The sequence below is a fragment of the Cololabis saira genome, chromosome 15, assembly GCF_033807715.1.
Source record: "Cololabis saira isolate AMF1-May2022 chromosome 15, fColSai1.1, whole genome shotgun sequence".
NCBI lineage: Eukaryota > Metazoa > Chordata > Actinopteri > Beloniformes > Belonidae > Cololabis > Cololabis saira.
In genome coordinates, this window is record NC_084601.1 from 37,143,874 (window position 1) to 37,160,287 (window position 16,414).

Consider the following 16,414-nt stretch of genomic DNA (forward strand, 5'->3'; position numbering starts at 1 on the left):
TTTATGTCTGCTACTGTCTTGTTCACGTTTACTACTAATTGATCTGAGACTGATCAAAGGCACGGCAATCTGCAAGAAGACCACCTGATTTGTCTTGTTTACTTCTGCTACTGATTGATCTGAGACACAACTAAAACATTGTAACATTCTGTGGTGTGGAAATAACTCTGTGACCTTGATTTCAACTCTATTTGCCTTACGGGTCATTTTGACCCGAAGACCACCTTTGTACTTTTTTTTTGTACAGCTTACATGGAAATGTGACTAAAAACAACATTTCATTTTTTTCTACTGTTGGGGCCAATCAAGAAAATTCATAAAATTTAAAGGTAAAAAAATATCGTTTAGGGGATCTTTCTTTGGGGGTTTTTAACACAGTGGCGGGTCATTTTGACCCGAGGACAACAGGATGGTTTTAAATGTGTGTAAATCGATATGTTAAGATGTTAATCTCCTTTCCGATATCAGTGTTTGAAGGTTTACAACCTAAAAACCTGACGATGAACTGATCTACCCAGAAGCCAACAAACAAAGACAAATTTGGAAAATAAAGATGGGGATTTAGTTGAACTCCTTGTCCTTCGGAACAAAATCTGAGGGAACTTGACAATGCCCTCGCCTCCTCCATCAGATAATCTTCACTTCCTTTTCTTCATAATCATAATGCAGAAATCATTTTAACCAACAAGGAAACAAATCCTTCTTGGAATAATCCCCTTCTCCACCGTCATGTAACATTTGACAGTTATTACAGTATCATGCTTATTCTTATGCTGATGTTTATGTTCATAACCTTAAGGCTTTAATCACTGTATTTTATGTGCAAACGGAAACTTAAATATGGCAGGAGGCTTATAACTGAAACTTCTTCAGAGACCCAGGTGGAGATCATCCAAAAGGTTATAGCTTCTTTTTCTCTCTCTCTCTCTCCAGTTCCTGACACCAAAGATATTCACTACAAGATCCTAAGGTCATCCACTCCTAATTTGAAGGTCCAGACAAGTTAGAAACGGTAAGAAAATGCATCCACCAAAAGCACTTTTGGTGTTGGCGAGCAGCTCTGAACTTCAATCCTGGGGTTTTCCTCAAACCAGCTCCCAGACAAACCTTTCTCCGTTTCCAACCACCCTGCTTCTGATCACCTGTCTCAGAATCGCCGCCCACTCACATTCCCAGTTGATTACCACGGATTGTTTTTGAGTCCATTTTTCCTGCATAATATTTGACTTTTATATGTTTTTTGCAAAACGCTGTTAAAACCCCACATGTTTTTTTAAAAGAATCCATCTCATCATTATGAGGCAATACTTCACACTTTTCATGTGGCAGGTGAAGAAACTCACACTTTTTCTTTGAAAATTCTTTTGGTATTTCTTTATTATGAAATTAAATTACAGCATATTATGTAGAATGAATAGTTACACCACAAGAAAAATAAAGTACCCAATAAGATTTGTTTTTCACATTATGAAGACAAACAAATTATGCATCTGTGATATAAAACTTCTTGTTACATATCAATATGATGGACTCGTTTGACATATAATCATTAAAAAAGACTTCGCTTTTTTTTCTTTTAATCAAAAATGACTGAGTTAATACTTCCATAAATTTTAATGAGTCAAGTGCTGTTATGTCTGCATACTGTCAGATTTTGACTGACCTTTATCAATATTTCAAGAAATTGCTTCATTTGTATATCTACAGTAAAACCATTTTTTATACTATCATCCTTCACACTTAATTTCTCTTGACATCACAATAAACAAACATTGCATTAAATACATGAGCAGCAAAATTATGCAAACGTAGCTTTACAGTGTAAGTAAAACTTCACATTCCCAATAAATAGAATAAACAGTGATAATGTCTGTCATGATACAAAATATCAGTAAATATGAATAACACTTGTTTAATAAGGGCGAAACTCCAGAGCGGATTAGTTTTAGTAAAACTTGTAATACATAATCCAAAGTTGCAACATCCTTTTTGCTTATTGAGACTATCTGTGTTCATACCAAAGTTCCTGCATTTGGATTACTGAAGAAAAACCCTTCTTCACTGTCTTGATAATGAGAGTTAGCCGCTTCGGAGAACTGTGAGCTGTAACTTGAATCTGCTGAGAAGGAGTTTTCATCCTAGGAAGACATTGAATCAATATTAGTCCAAAAACAAAAAAAGATGTTACCTGAATATTAACAGCAGAATGGAATTATGAAACACAAGACTTGACGGTCGGGGTCAAGTAAATGATCCTGTTGTTTATTGCAGTTTATTGTGAGAATGTTGAATCAAAGAAAGAGCAAATACCTTGTTGGCTTTCTTTGAGGGTCTTCTCTTTTTCTCAGTGTTCAGATAAGCAACATAGTGGATGAGGGTGTTCGCTCTGGTTAAACACAAAAAAACATTTATGAGATTCTTTATCTGTTTTTTGAACAAGTATGAACTACCTGTAAAGAAAAGGTAATTTGATGTAAGTGGATACCTGTGGTACAGCATGGCAATGAACTGGATCGTAACTGTGAGAGCGAATCCTAGAAGGAACATGAGGCTCATGGGCTCGATTTGGATGGTTTTGCCGTTCTTGTTGAAGTTGAAGTCGACCATGTCGATGTTGATGGCGAAGACATCAAATATCTGGAACATGAAGGCTGCCACCAGCCACAGGGCGTTCACGAAGAAAAAGGAGAAGTTGATCTGTTGTGGAGGGAAAGACATGCAGTAAGAGTTTGATCTGAACTTACTCGTACGTATTTACTGTGAAGAACAAGACTCAGATGGTAAAACTTACCTTGTTTCTCAGCTCTTCCAGGTCAGTCTGTGTCTTTTTTTGTTTCTCTTTATCATTTGCGTGAGGCTGAAGGTACTTTCCCTGTAGCTCGTTCCAGAAGTTCACTTCTTCCTGCAGAACAATAAAAATAAAATGTTTACATGTTTATATACCCAAAAATCAGAGGTAGTACATAATTCTAACATTGTATACACTTTTAATGATAACAATTACTGTAGACTGAGTTCAGGAACTGATAAACCACCTTGGCTGGTGAACCATTAGTAAGTGTCTGAGCTTTTATATATGGGCCCCATATGTGTTACAGGTGAGCTGCAAATGTGAGACTCAAATGCCTCTGTTTGCACAATTTTCAGATGTTGGGGCCTATGTTACTTCATCATCATCATCATCGTAGACGAGTATGACTGTCCTCCCTCTTGATGTGGCACTTCTTCAGGTTGGTTTTTAATGTTGTCCATATACCTTTTCTTTTGGCCTCCTGGGGCCCATTTTCCTTTAACAAGTTGCACATTCAGAACCTGTTTTGGGAGGTGAGTGTCCAGTGAGCGGGTTTTGGGTGATGGTGGGGATTTCAGCCGCTTCCAAGACACTGGTGTCGGTGTATCGATCCTCCCAACCAATCCTGAGGATTTTCCGAAGGCACCCTCTGGTGGTAGGTCTCAAGTGCTTTTAGGTGCCTGCGGTAGGTGGTCCAGGCTTCCGACGGTTCTCGAAGACTAATTTCCTTAGTTTTGAGCTGGCACAGCTGAGGCGATGGTGTATTTCATCATCAATGATGGCTTTAGAATGATAGGAGGCTACCAAAGTATGGAAAGTGGTCCACATTTTCTAGTCTGATGTTATCAATGGAGATGTTTGGGGGTAGGACAGGCGTACGGCTGTTTGGTGGTGGTTGGTGGAGGATTTGAGTCTTTTTTATGTTGACGACTAGACCAAGCTGCTTGTATGCGTTTGCAAAGGCTGATAAGGTACACTGTAGGTCCTCTTCTGAGAGGGCTACAAGGGCATTATCATCTGCATACTCTAGCTCCATGATTGATACGGTTGTGATTTTGCCTTTTGCCCTGAAACGGTTGATGTTAAGGAGATGGCCGTCAATTTTTTTTTTGAGAATCCCTTCCATTGCCAAAGCAAAATTGGTATTGTAACTAAAATATTGATATCGAATCGTATCGGAAATGGTATCGACTTGGGACCTAGTGTATCGGAATCGTATTGTATCCCTAACCCTAACCCTAACCCTAACCCTAACTCTAATCTTCGGCAGCAGTTGGTGCTTGCATGAGCAGAGATTAGTTTTTCTTTTTTTTTAAAAAAGGTCCTGGTATATGAAGGCTTTTTCAAAACCTTTATTTACTACTTAATCAGTTGTGTAGCTCTTAAAATGAGAGGAGAGACAATTTTGGAAGTCAGAGAGAGTCAAAGTGTTTGTGCACTTTAAACTCTATAATTCCAGTGAGCTTTAATGAGCTGTTACTAGCAGGGTATGTTATATTTTTTATGTAATTTTAGATTTGTACCATAGTAGTGACCTAGACTGAATAGAGTAAGACCATGCATAGATTTAATTGTAAATATTTGTAATCATCATTCATCAGCCCAGTTTTTGTGAGTGTGACAGGTCCATTCAGTCAAACGTAATAAAACACACACCTCGCTGAGAAAATCCTCCTTCAGTTGAATGTCAGTAGACATATTCTGTAGTTCTGTCACCCAACCTAAAGAACAGGTAAAACATTTTAGATAACTTCACATTTTTGAGTTGGAATGATTAACAAAAAAGTGATTTCTTGCACTTACACTGATTATGGAAGTCATGAATGTCATAAAGCATATCCATTTCCCTGGAAGAGAAATAAAAAAACATCAGTATCATGTCATGCTTTAAATTACATTTTGCTGATTTATTATTTATTGTTTATTTGGAAAATACCCTTGGCTTTCCTCCGAGATGTCATCCACAATAGTGTTCTGGGGTTGTGGTACAGGCTCTGAGGGTTCTGGGATTAAGCTCCCCTGATTTATACGGAGCTGCTCATCTTCAGATGTAGATTTTTTACAACACTTAAGCCATGAGAAGAATTTTTGGCAGGCACTTTTGGCTGCAAGGGTAGAACACGGCTTCAGTTCAGTAAGCATAAATATCAATAATCATCTTTACACATGGCAAGAAAGTCTGTAATCTACCTTTCTGTTTGCTGGTTTGCTGGGTGATGGCTGCATCTGCGGCAGCCCCGGCAGCAGGCTTTGTCTCTCTGGTGCCCCAAGAGACACTGTTCATGTTCACCATGGAGTAGATGGTGAGCAGAAGGTAGGCGCTGGGGATGCAGATGACGTAGAGAAGGCCATAAAATATTAGAAGAAATTCCTGAGGATGCATTACTGCAGTGGTAATGAAGATGATTGTCATGATGATGATGAAGATGCTGCTGGGTGTCAGAATGGTTTGGTCCAGGACCATTGAAGCTGGTAGAAAACAAAAAAGAAACGTAGATTGTAGGATTAAATTAGTTTTTAAGTCATCAGCAAAGCCCATGTAAGGTAGCAATATTTACGTCTTTAAAAAGTTGAAACATAACATACCAATAATGGACGTGGCCACCACCAACATGAGGAATGCATAAACGATGCTCATGGCAGCAGCAATAGTGATCTGAGTGTCTGTCTTGAGCTTAAAACAGAGACCCAGGTAGATAGCAGGAGGAATCACAGCTAAGACCAGAGCACCAGCAGAAGGGATCTTCAAGACGAAACTCAAACTGCCTGGAGGACACAGAAGACATGGAATTTGACGAGATGCACTTGCCTTTGACTTTTCAAATGTGCACAAGCTGTCCTCAAATACACAAGACAAACCTGCAATCATGAGGCAGATGGTGGCAGGTGACAGAATAGCTGAGAGGATGGCAAAAAGCTGGTAGAACATGAATGGTTTGGAGATGGACATATTCTTCCTGGAAAGACTGTTGGTGGAGCCCAGCAAGTCCACAACGTTGGCCATCGTCGACGGTCCCCATCGCTTACGCTGTGGAGGGAAAATAAAGTAAGACTGCTTGTGCCAACATGATTAGCCAGACCGGTCATGCCAGTTCACTTCCTAGCTATTCGCACTCATCAAACTGGTTTGGTATCAATCCTATTCACATCCATTTCTGCATTTGAAATTTAAGAATTACTGCAGCTGGCCAGGCTACAAAATGTTATGCAAATTATTCAAATATTGGGTGCAAATCAATTTTCCATTCATGCTAGTATAATAGGAAATGCTCTGCTGAGCTTCTGCATTTACCTGGTTGTACAGTTCCTTGAAGTTCTCAGGTGCGTTGGTGTAGGCATCCGATGCTGCATTGTACTCCACTCGCCATCCCTGCTTCAACATTAAAGTGCACAACCAACGGTCCTCACCTGCAGAGAGCACATGTGGAAGGAGTGAAGATTAAGTTTAAACACTATCAGCAAACCTGAGTCACACAAAAATGCAAGTTTATATGAGATAGTACACGATGACCTGAAATAAATAAAGGAAAGTAACACCAAGAGAATAATGTCAGGGAGTGAAATGAGAGTGTCAATATCCAAACACGGACAGCACCTTGGTCATACTGGATGTATTGACTGGCCTCCATCGACTTGGTGGAATATCTCTTCATGACGTTGTCGTCCATCAGCGCCTCGGCTCTGAACAGACTGAAGCAGCCGGGGCTGCAGAGCACGCAGCCAAACACATGCTCGGCTGTCTTCTGCAGCCAATGACTGACGGCATACTCAAACTTCTGGAACCACACTGCAGGACCTGAAGAGGAAATGCACAAGTATTACAATCTCAGCCTGGCAATGTGTGTTTCAAATCCCCATTTCTTTATTCTAACCTGATCCTGTGGGGTGAATTCTGCCGCATGCTGCCCCAACTCGAGGATACATTTTGAGACGGTCTATGAGCAGCAGCACTGCGGCGGGCTGAAAATCGGTGTCACCATCTAAAGCCAGGATGTAGGTGTTGTGCTTCTCTTTCTGTAGAAACAGACATCTTAAATCGATCATTGTACTCTGTGGTAGTTTATCCAAAATAGTTTGCATGAAGAAGAATATCAGATGTCTGACCTCAATCTTTGCCATAACCTCTTTATAATCCATGCCCTTCTGCCAGGATTTGTAATGTTTAGTCATGAGTTTCCAACCCAGAAGAAAGTAAAGATACATCACCTGAAAAATATGAAAGAGCAGTCAACAAGAGATGTATTTCTTTCCAAAGTCAAGCATTATAATATAGTCTTTTCTACCTGAGACCATCGCTTCTTGTGGCGAATGAGGGTTTTATCCTTGAAGTGAACTATGATATTGTTCCCGTGAGGCATGGTGAAGACTATGCGGCCCCCATACGGTGTCCTTATGACATTCTGATCAGGAATATGCTCATGAATTCTGAAGAACCTTTTGTCAAGGTTCTTGAAGATACTGATGACAGAAAGTAAAGCGACAATAAACTGAAGGAACCATCAAAATATGAGTCTCTGCTTTTGTAACAGATGTCACTGCCAGTCCAGGAATCAACATTGAGCGTCAGACTGTCAGTAAAGAGAGCTCTTACCAATAAACCTCTGCCATGATTTTTACAAGATCCTTTGCGTATTCATTGAGGTGATGTTCATGACTCCCCTCAACCGGTTCGAAGGCGTCATCAAAGTAGATGTGGGTTTCAAAGTTGAAATCGTCGTGCTTCGTATCATCCTTTGGTCTGAACTTGTCCAGTCTACAGAGATCAGACGGAGAAATCCATCATGAAAAAGACACACGCCTCTGAAGTGGCTGTATGGACAGATGCCTTCACAAAGTTATTTGCCAGTTGTGAAAAAATATGTTCTTTCTACTAAACTTAGTGTTATATGGTTTCACTTGTAAGTTTCATATACTTTTATTTGTTTATATCTTGGAGTGCGATAAAACAACAGCACTTGCCTGAAAATTGAGACAATTATGTTCATCATCTCCTCGTAGGTTTCGTGCCACATGGTCGCACACAGATACACCATAGCTTTTTCAGGTCCCTTAAAACTGGATCAATCAAGATTTCAGGGGAAAAAAAAGAAGGACAAATTTTATTTGTTTTACTTTTGACTTTTAACTAAACACCAACTGCAACTTCTGTCCAGAAGAGTTGACGGAACAACAACAAGAACAAGTTGCAACATACTTACCATTTCTTCTTGTCTTTGGTCCGGATTTGGAATCGTGTGTTGAGGAGCAGGGATTGCTCGATGAAGGCTCCGTCATACTGCCTCCTGCTGAACAAGTCTTGGGTCTTTTGGATGCGATAGATTTTGAGGTTGAAGATATAGAGTGTGGCTAACACTAGACCAAGCCACCAGGACACTGCTTCACCTGGAGAACCATTGAATGAGAGAAACATTGATTTTTGGTGTTTACTGCTATATTTAGAGAAATATAGCACTAAATAATGACTTATACTAATATGAATAATTCTTGTACATCAAGCCTCAGTTTCGTACCTGTCAGTACTCCAATGTCACTGATCTTGGACATGTCCAGGAAGCACAGAGTTTGTGTAACGTCCAAAACTAGATGTGGGAACACACTGCCATTCAGACTTTGATTTCTTCCGGCGACCTCTACGTTGCAGTAACTTGTGAAGTTGATGTTTTCAGTTGTGTTCAGGCTTAGTCTGTAATCCTGGTAATAAACAATGACTGGAATGATGAGCACAGCCATGACAGCAAGCGAGGCCAGGTACAAAGGTACGACAAAGCATCGTCGGATGGCATGCATCTTGCAGGCTACCAGTGAAAACCAGTGACAGAGTGGTGAGGAGATCAGCTGGACTCCGATGATGATGCCTATAATCCTCGCCTCTCGGCCCGGGATGGAAGTCAAGACGTCCCAGTCCATTTTGGCCAGAGGGACATAGGCCCCGAGCACACAGGTGGTCACCGCAATCCTGAGCAGGCTGGAGAAGATGTGCAGCATGTTCTGAGACCTTGAGATGTCTTTGAACACGTTCTTGAGGAAGATGGAACTGCTATTCTCGCAGATCACTCTGAAGTAGTTCCTCCACCAGCTGAAAGACGTCAAGATGGACCCACCAACAGCAAGGCCCATCCAAATGCTCATCTTGATATTCGCAGGGTCCTTCGCAATGTATAAGCCCAGGAACAGGCAATATCCAAGCAAAATGAGAATGAAGGCAAGGATGGCAGGCACCAGGAAGCGTTTTTTTTCCTTGGCAGTGCACTGAGCGACCACTTGCAGGAGTGCAGAGAGGACAGCTACACCATTAAATATCGTCACGTTGGTCACAACATCCAGGTGAGGCATCGCCACAATGGTGAGGATTGCTACACCCACAGACACCAGAAACTCAAAAAACAAAACCTGAAAAAGGAGAAGACAATTAAAAAAATCGTAGAACCACATGCCATGCTCTGCTTTCATTCTGGCTCAGAGATGAGATGCAGATACGAAGTGTTGACTTTTTTTATTTTCTTACCAGGGCCACGGTTGCTTTTCTAGGAAACTTTGATGTTTTATAGCAGCTTTTCCAGGTGCTTTTGATTAGCAGAAGGATTGTGGGTGCAATAAGGCAGCAGCCGATACACAGCAGTGCGAGAGGTTTCTGCTTCGCTGGAAGGGTCTTTGTGCTGTCATGGGCCAAGGTAATGAGGAGAAGGAAAGATGTCTAGAAAATACAAAATTGAAAACACATTTTGAGGTTTGCGTAAAATCACTGGCTGATCTTTACACAGTCACTGGTTGGTCAGTACCTGCAAGTAAAAATGCAATCTAACTAATTAAACATGACCAGGATGATCAACAAAAAGACATTTCACCACAAGGTTTCCCTGGTGTGGAGCTAAAACTTTGAAGACAATGGAATTATTGAAATTAAAAGGTGGCTTTTTTACCTTTGTGGGGTGTTAAAAGACAAAAATTACTTCCTCATTCTTGTTCTCTTTTAACTGAACTTTGTCATTAATCAAACTTTGCCATCCTGACAAAACAAATATAGGCATGACTTTAGTCAAAAATACAATTGATACTATTGTAAAACCTTTTACCCATATTTGCAACCAATCATTCCTAACGGGCATCTTTCCAAATAAAATGAAAACGGCTAAAATAGTACCAATATACAAAAGTGGAGACAAACAACTAAAGACAAACTATAGACCGATATTACTCTTATCTCAATTCTCCAAAATTCTAGAACAACTTTTTATAGCAAGACTTGATAGCTTTATTGAAAAACACCAATTACTAAGTAATAACCAATATGTATTCAGAACGACTCTCTATGTCAAACCATTCAAAAGTTATTTCCTGTGTGTGTGGGGGGGGGGGGGGGGGTATTTACTGCTGGGGGGTATCTACTGGGGGGGGGGGGGGGGTTACTGTTGGGGGTATTTACTGTGGGGAGTATTTACTGGTGGGGCATTTACTGGTGGGGGGTATTTACTGATGGGGTATTTACTGTGTGGGGGGTATTTACTGGTGGGGTATTTACTGGGGGGGTATTTACTGTGTGGAAGGGTACTTACTGGGTGGGTATTTACTGGGGGGTATTTACTGGGGCGGTATTTACTGTGGGGGGGTATTTACTGGGGGGCTATTTACGGGGGGGGGGGTATTTACTGGGGGGGGTATTTACTTTGGGGGATTTTTTCTGTGGGGGGCATTTACTGGGGTGGTATTTACTGTGGGATTTACTGGGGGGGGGGGGGGTATTTACTGTGGGGGTATTTACTGTGGTATTTACTTTGGGGGGTATTACTGTCATATTTACTGTTCCCCCAGAACCCATCAGGCTGCAGGACAGAAGGTCGGCTAAGGTTAAAGGTCAGGGGTCAGATTTGAGTCATGTGACCAGTTCTGGCTGAAGGAATGAGTCAGCAGCTGACTTCCAGTTGCCACGGAAACAAAAACCTCCCGGAAGAAGCTTCCGGTTTGGCTGTGAGAAAAACCCAGATTTTGGCTTCTGACAAGGTCTCAAATCACTCCGATTTGTGATCAAACCGTAGCTCGTAGCCAAAAAACGAAAACATCGTGAGAGACACAGAAGCCGGCAGATTCTGAAAATCTTAATTTTATTCAGATATTCCTTAAAATGATTGAGTAAGCTCAGTGCGAAGACAGAGTGAGATTCTTTTGAAAAAAATGTTTGATTACATTACCGTTTACATTTTGTGCATACCCCGCCTGTCAAAGTCACATTTTATGAATCCCAACACTTATGTCTACATTCTGACCAAAAATTATTTGTCTCCTTTTTACAGTTTGGCCGTGAGCTCAAGTTACAAATAAAGATTTGGGTTATTTTTGTACTGTTTCTCCCACTCTACCAACTGACATCCGCACTCTAGATTTGAAGAAAAAGTGATTTCCAGTCCTCGCTTGTGTGCTCATATTTTGAAAAGTGTACATCTTAGGAAAAAGCTGTTTGGTGTTTTGGAGAGAAGATAAGTTTTCCTCCGTTTTGAAGTTTGAATGACATTTCTATGTGCAGGTATGAGAAAGCTAGATGACTCAGAAAAAAGTTGAATTTTGGCTTTTTTTTTTACCTTTTCCCATCCACTTTGAATGGGGTTTTTTGGCCGTTTTTTGGGAATAACTTTGGGAAAAATTTGAATTTCAACACCAAAAGTCATAGCACACTATTACCGATCGAGCCGCACGTTCGCCCCAAGGCACTCCTCTCCATTGCTATGGCATAGCTAAGGAGGAGGAGTGCCTCGTGTTGCATGCCCCGTGGCACTAATAAAATGAAAGGTATTATAAATAAAAGATCATTACAAACACTATACAGATCCCTACTACTCCCATACCTTACCTATTGTGTGGAAGTGTGGGGGAATATGTATAAATCAATAATCCAACCCATCTATATTTTACAAAAAAAAGCAATTAGAATTGTAAACTTGGCTGACTATCTTGCATCAACAAACCCACTTTTCATTCAAAACAATACAATTAAATTTCAAGATATAGTTAATCTGAACAGCACTGTAATAATATATAAGGCTTATAACAATTTACTTCCGGGCTGCATGCAGGAACTGTTCAAGCCAAGAGAGGGCAAACATGACCTCAGGGAACAGCAATGTTTAAGACAACAACAGTAAGAGCAAATACAAAGGGCAGATGTAAATCCGTTTTAGGAGTAAAACTGTGGAACTCATTAGACAACGACCTTAAATTAGCAAACTCAATAAAAGCATACAAGATATTATTCAAAGCAAAGGTAATGGACACATAGAAGCACAATAAGCAAACAGAAGAATGTACACATGTATGAGATGAAATGGTTTTGTCGGTTTCTTTAGCATCTTTTCACTTTGTGTTTTCAGAGCTATCATTATTATTATTATTACTATTATTACAGCTATTATTATTATTTTTATTTTTATTTTTAATATTATTATTATTTTGTGTAACCTCATGATACTTAATTTGTTCTTTTTGTATATTTTATTATGTTAAAAGGTGGGCAAGATAAGCTTTATGCTTCAAGCCCAGACCTTTTTGGTCAAAATAATCACAATGTTGACCAAAGAAAAACCTGTGGATGTTTGTTATCTTGTTTCTTGATTTTTATGCTTTTGATTGACCGAAATAAATATTAACTAACTAACTGTAAGCCGCATGGAATGACACGGAAAGGTGTGGAGACCTCCGAAACCAACATAAAGTATACCGGTGGAAAATTATGGAAGATGTGTTCCAAAAGAAGTAGATCAAATATCATGGAACAGAAACACTTCTTTAAATCTTAAAAATTGAGAAGAGGAAGAGACCAAAGAGTGATCATTGGAGACTAAAAAAAGTACTAAAAGCATGAAAACTGACCTTGCTACATAGAGCCAATCCAAACACGATGATAGCTAATGCAGACAAGGAGATGAACCTCAGCAGTCTGATCATCTTCCAGGGCGTCCGTTCATCTTCAATAACTGGGACCTCTCGGCAGGTGTCCCACGGCCTCCTGGCAGAGTTTGAAAGTTTGAGGATTTTTTTTTTTTTTTTTTTTTTTTTTTTTTTTTACTTTTAACTTTTATTTGTTAAACAGGGACTGTACATATTAATAGACACAAGTGTAAATATGTATGGTTATAGCCAGAGGCTAATTTCCACCATTAATCCCAAAAACACAACGGTAAAAGATACGTCAGCACTAGATAAAAATGATTAAGCAATAAAACAAGTTGCAATGGATAAACCAGTAAGTGACCATAAAGTTAAAGTGCTAAGTGCTTAAGTGCAAGAGTTTGTAAGTGAAGATTGGTCTTTTTTTTCCAGAGTTACTTTTCAGTGACAAATTCCTCACAAATTAATGTTGAGTACACATCCACTCCCAAAAGCAAAAACAGAAATTTCTTGATAAAAACTTTAAAAGATACAAAGAAAACATGCACTAAATTTATTTAAAAAATATTTCAATGGCTCTATTTGGTATTTTGGATCATCTAAATAAATTTATTTTGAGCAATAATCCTAATATTGATCACAAAAGTAATCAAAGTAAAATTTGTTTAATTTAAAGATTTAAAGTGTAAACCACTTTCAGCTGAAAGTTGTTCATAACTGTAAAAAAAAGCCCTCATATCTTCAATCATATTTCATAATGTTCTCATATAGGTTTTCTACACATTTAAGAGGTAAAAAAATATCTTATATGTGCATCATAACTTTCAAATGAAGCCTAACAAAATAAATCCTTTTGCAGATCCTGGACATCCAATTGAATTAAATAAATGTTTTTTATGTAAATATGCATTAAAATATTATATTGTATGATGGCCACACTTACTTGAGCGGTCCTCTTGTCTGTCCATCCTCCTCCATTGCGACTGTATCTCATGCGTATTAATTTTTGGGTTTTATATTGGGTAGGACAGCTGCACACCTTAAGCCACACATCCATGTTGAACTGGTTGGGCAGGTTAGAAAATAACCTCAGGTGAATGAGGATGACAGACCGGCCTCCTGCATCATAACACATAACACTTAATTACATACAGGTAGACTAGACGTACAGTACCTAATAAAGTGACTAGTGAGTTTGGAAGTATATACATATTGTATATGTAAGTAGCTTATACCAATCTATATTTTAATTTATATATACTTTTTAACTATATATATATATATATATATATATATATATATATATATATATATATATATATATATATATATATATATAGCCTATATATATATATATATATATATATATATATATATATATATATATATATATATATATATATATATATATATATATACATATATATATATATATATATATATATATATATCACCACAAGTAAATATACATAAATAAAATAGAATACTTATATATGAATATAACTTTTTTAGATGATCAAGATAGTAAAATAGTATATAGTTAGTGAGTCTTCTAAGTTGTCTCTTAGAACGCCCAGTTGTCTCTCTTAGCTTGCAGGGCACCGCAGGGCTGCGCCCAACGCTGCACTTGCACTTGGCAGCTGGATGTACCGCCGCCCATGTTACGTCACTGCCGTGTGGCACAAGGTGAGGCAAAGTGAGTAATGGCACTTTTCCACTATTACCTACTCTGCTCGACTCAACTCGGCCTGATTTCTTTCCCATAACAATTCAGCACCTGGAGCAGAAGTAGGAGGTTGGAGTGAAGCTGCTGTGAAGTATTTGATTGTGTGATCTAAACGAAGAAGACAACAACACTAAAGATGTAGAACCTGGAGGAGATGATATATCTGCTGGGTGTGTTCGATATCAAATTTAAAAAATGGGAGTGAGAGAAGCTTCAAGCTGCGACTATTTGTTTTAGTTTGTCTCTGCTGCTGAAAAGTCCTTTGGTAGCCGCGGGCAGCTATGACGTGACAGAGCTCCTGGTGGATCTGGTCGTTCCTTTTTAATTCTCTCCTCAGCCACCAGGTTTATGAACATCTGCACCTCAGAGATGGATCACCAAACAGACTTTTGTGCTGCCATTGCTTGTTAAATAAAATCCACAAGAAGCCGTCAGAGTCTCTCTCTCTGATTTCCACATCCTGACTCAGACGTCTGACTCCAACCCCCCGACCAATCGGTGGCCTGTAGTGTGATGATGTCAGATACAGCCCGACTCAGCCGCTTAGAACCTCGGCAGAATAGATACAGAAAAAATATCTAGTCAGCACGTTAGACCCCTAGTGGAAAAGCGGCAAACTGAGGCAAGGCGAGTCAAGTTGAGCTGAGTAGGTACTAGTGGAAAAGCAACATTAGAGTTTGAGCGGCAGTTGGAAACAGACAACGGAGGAAGTAAGCAAAATGGACAAAGAGAAATTAAATTCAGTGAAGTCACTTAAAACAACATAATTTGAGAGGAGGGATGTTTCAGGATAAGCTCAATGTGAAACAGCTTGGTCCTGATCAGTCGGATATCATTATCAATGAACCATCGACTCAGTCTTTGTCCAGGGAATCAGGGGCGGCCAAAATGGACACATACCAAAAATCAGTGAAATAATTACTAAAGTATCACATCAGTTTATTTGAATAAATGAAATTAACAATAGCAACATTATTGTAAATGCATTCATGAAATGTATGTAACGGTGCATATAATTTATTAACATTATTTTTTTTTTTTCTTGTTTTCTGTATTTATTTGTAATTTGAAGAAAACGTGATTAGTTTATTTGGGACTATTTTCTGTGATGTGTTTCCAAGTCTCGCGGGGTTTTCAAGTCTCGCGGGTTTTTAAGTCTCGCGGGTTTTCAAGTCTCGCGTTGTTTGGGACCTCTTCCGGCTGTTAACTTCCGGTTTCGGCTCCAAACAAATGGGAGCATGGATGGACTTCATGTTACCTTGCGGTCATGATAGTTTAATGCTGATAACAAAGGCAGCTGATCACCCAAGTTGCAAGGATAAGCTCAACAACCTCACCACGTGCAAAGGACTCTTAATTCCCTCTTGTGCATGCAGCCAACGAGGTATTTGTACATGTCTTTATTTTTTCTGTAATTGTATTGTTAACTTCATGTATATTTGCTATGTGTTTGTTTTTAGTTTCACGGTGTAATGGAGGAGTAATGAAGATTGCCTTCATTAAATCAGTCAAGAAACCACTTGTGTTTGCCGTGCTTGGAGGGAGTTACAGTGAAACTCGACACTGTTTCAATGCAAGTGTAAAGGAAGATGGCGCCAGGGTCCCTCTGATCGCTCTTCATGGCTATGCGGCGGTGCATGGACTACGGTGACAAGTGAAAGCTAAGCTGACTTCACACTTCAAACACACAAATAAAGGCAAGAAGATTGCAAAGGAACTACATTTCATAAGAAGCCATAAGGAGCTTGGACACTTATCAAGTTTGTGAACCAAGTAAAAGGGTGATTTTATGAATGTACTAAAGTGAATTGTGTATTGCGAAGTGTGGGTTGTTAAAAGAAGGCAGTAATTTTAAGTTACCACTAGAGGGCGCAATTTTCCACGTTTTGAAGCATTTACGTCACCAGCCTGTGTTTTGTGCGACTTTTATGATAACCAAAGCTGACTGAATCCATTTGATGCATACATTGAAATAACTGTCCTCTAAGGTTTGGTATAATTTATTGGGTATATTTATTTGA

At 39.2% G+C, this 16,414-nt stretch overlaps 1 protein-coding gene across 2 annotated transcripts; it reads right to left on the reverse strand.

The window, feature by feature from the left end:
* Positions 1-1,443: 1,443 nt before the first annotated feature.
* LOC133460738 (chitin synthase chs-2-like) lies at positions 1,444-13,713 on the reverse strand. Of its 2 annotated transcripts, XM_061741477.1 has the most exons (22): positions 13,611-13,713; positions 12,650-12,785; positions 9,297-9,485; positions 8,302-9,181; positions 7,990-8,173; positions 7,751-7,846; positions 7,383-7,544; positions 7,075-7,249; positions 6,896-6,997; positions 6,664-6,805; positions 6,387-6,587; positions 6,084-6,199; positions 5,651-5,819; positions 5,378-5,557; positions 4,982-5,260; positions 4,728-4,896; positions 4,595-4,638; positions 4,448-4,512; positions 2,792-2,902; positions 2,486-2,697; positions 2,311-2,386; positions 1,444-2,138 (listed from the first exon to the last, which is right to left on the reverse strand). In XM_061741477.1, exons 1-22 carry the CDS (start codon positions 13,643-13,645, stop codon positions 2,013-2,015), a joined length of 3,849 nt encoding a protein of 1,282 aa, XP_061597461.1. In that variant the 5' UTR covers positions 13,646-13,713; the 3' UTR covers positions 1,444-2,012. The 2 variants fall into 2 exon arrangements, with proteins under 2 accessions (XP_061597461.1, XP_061597460.1); XM_061741476.1 differs by having other exon boundaries at positions 6,664-6,997.
* Between the last annotated feature and the right edge of the window lie 2,701 nt (positions 13,714-16,414).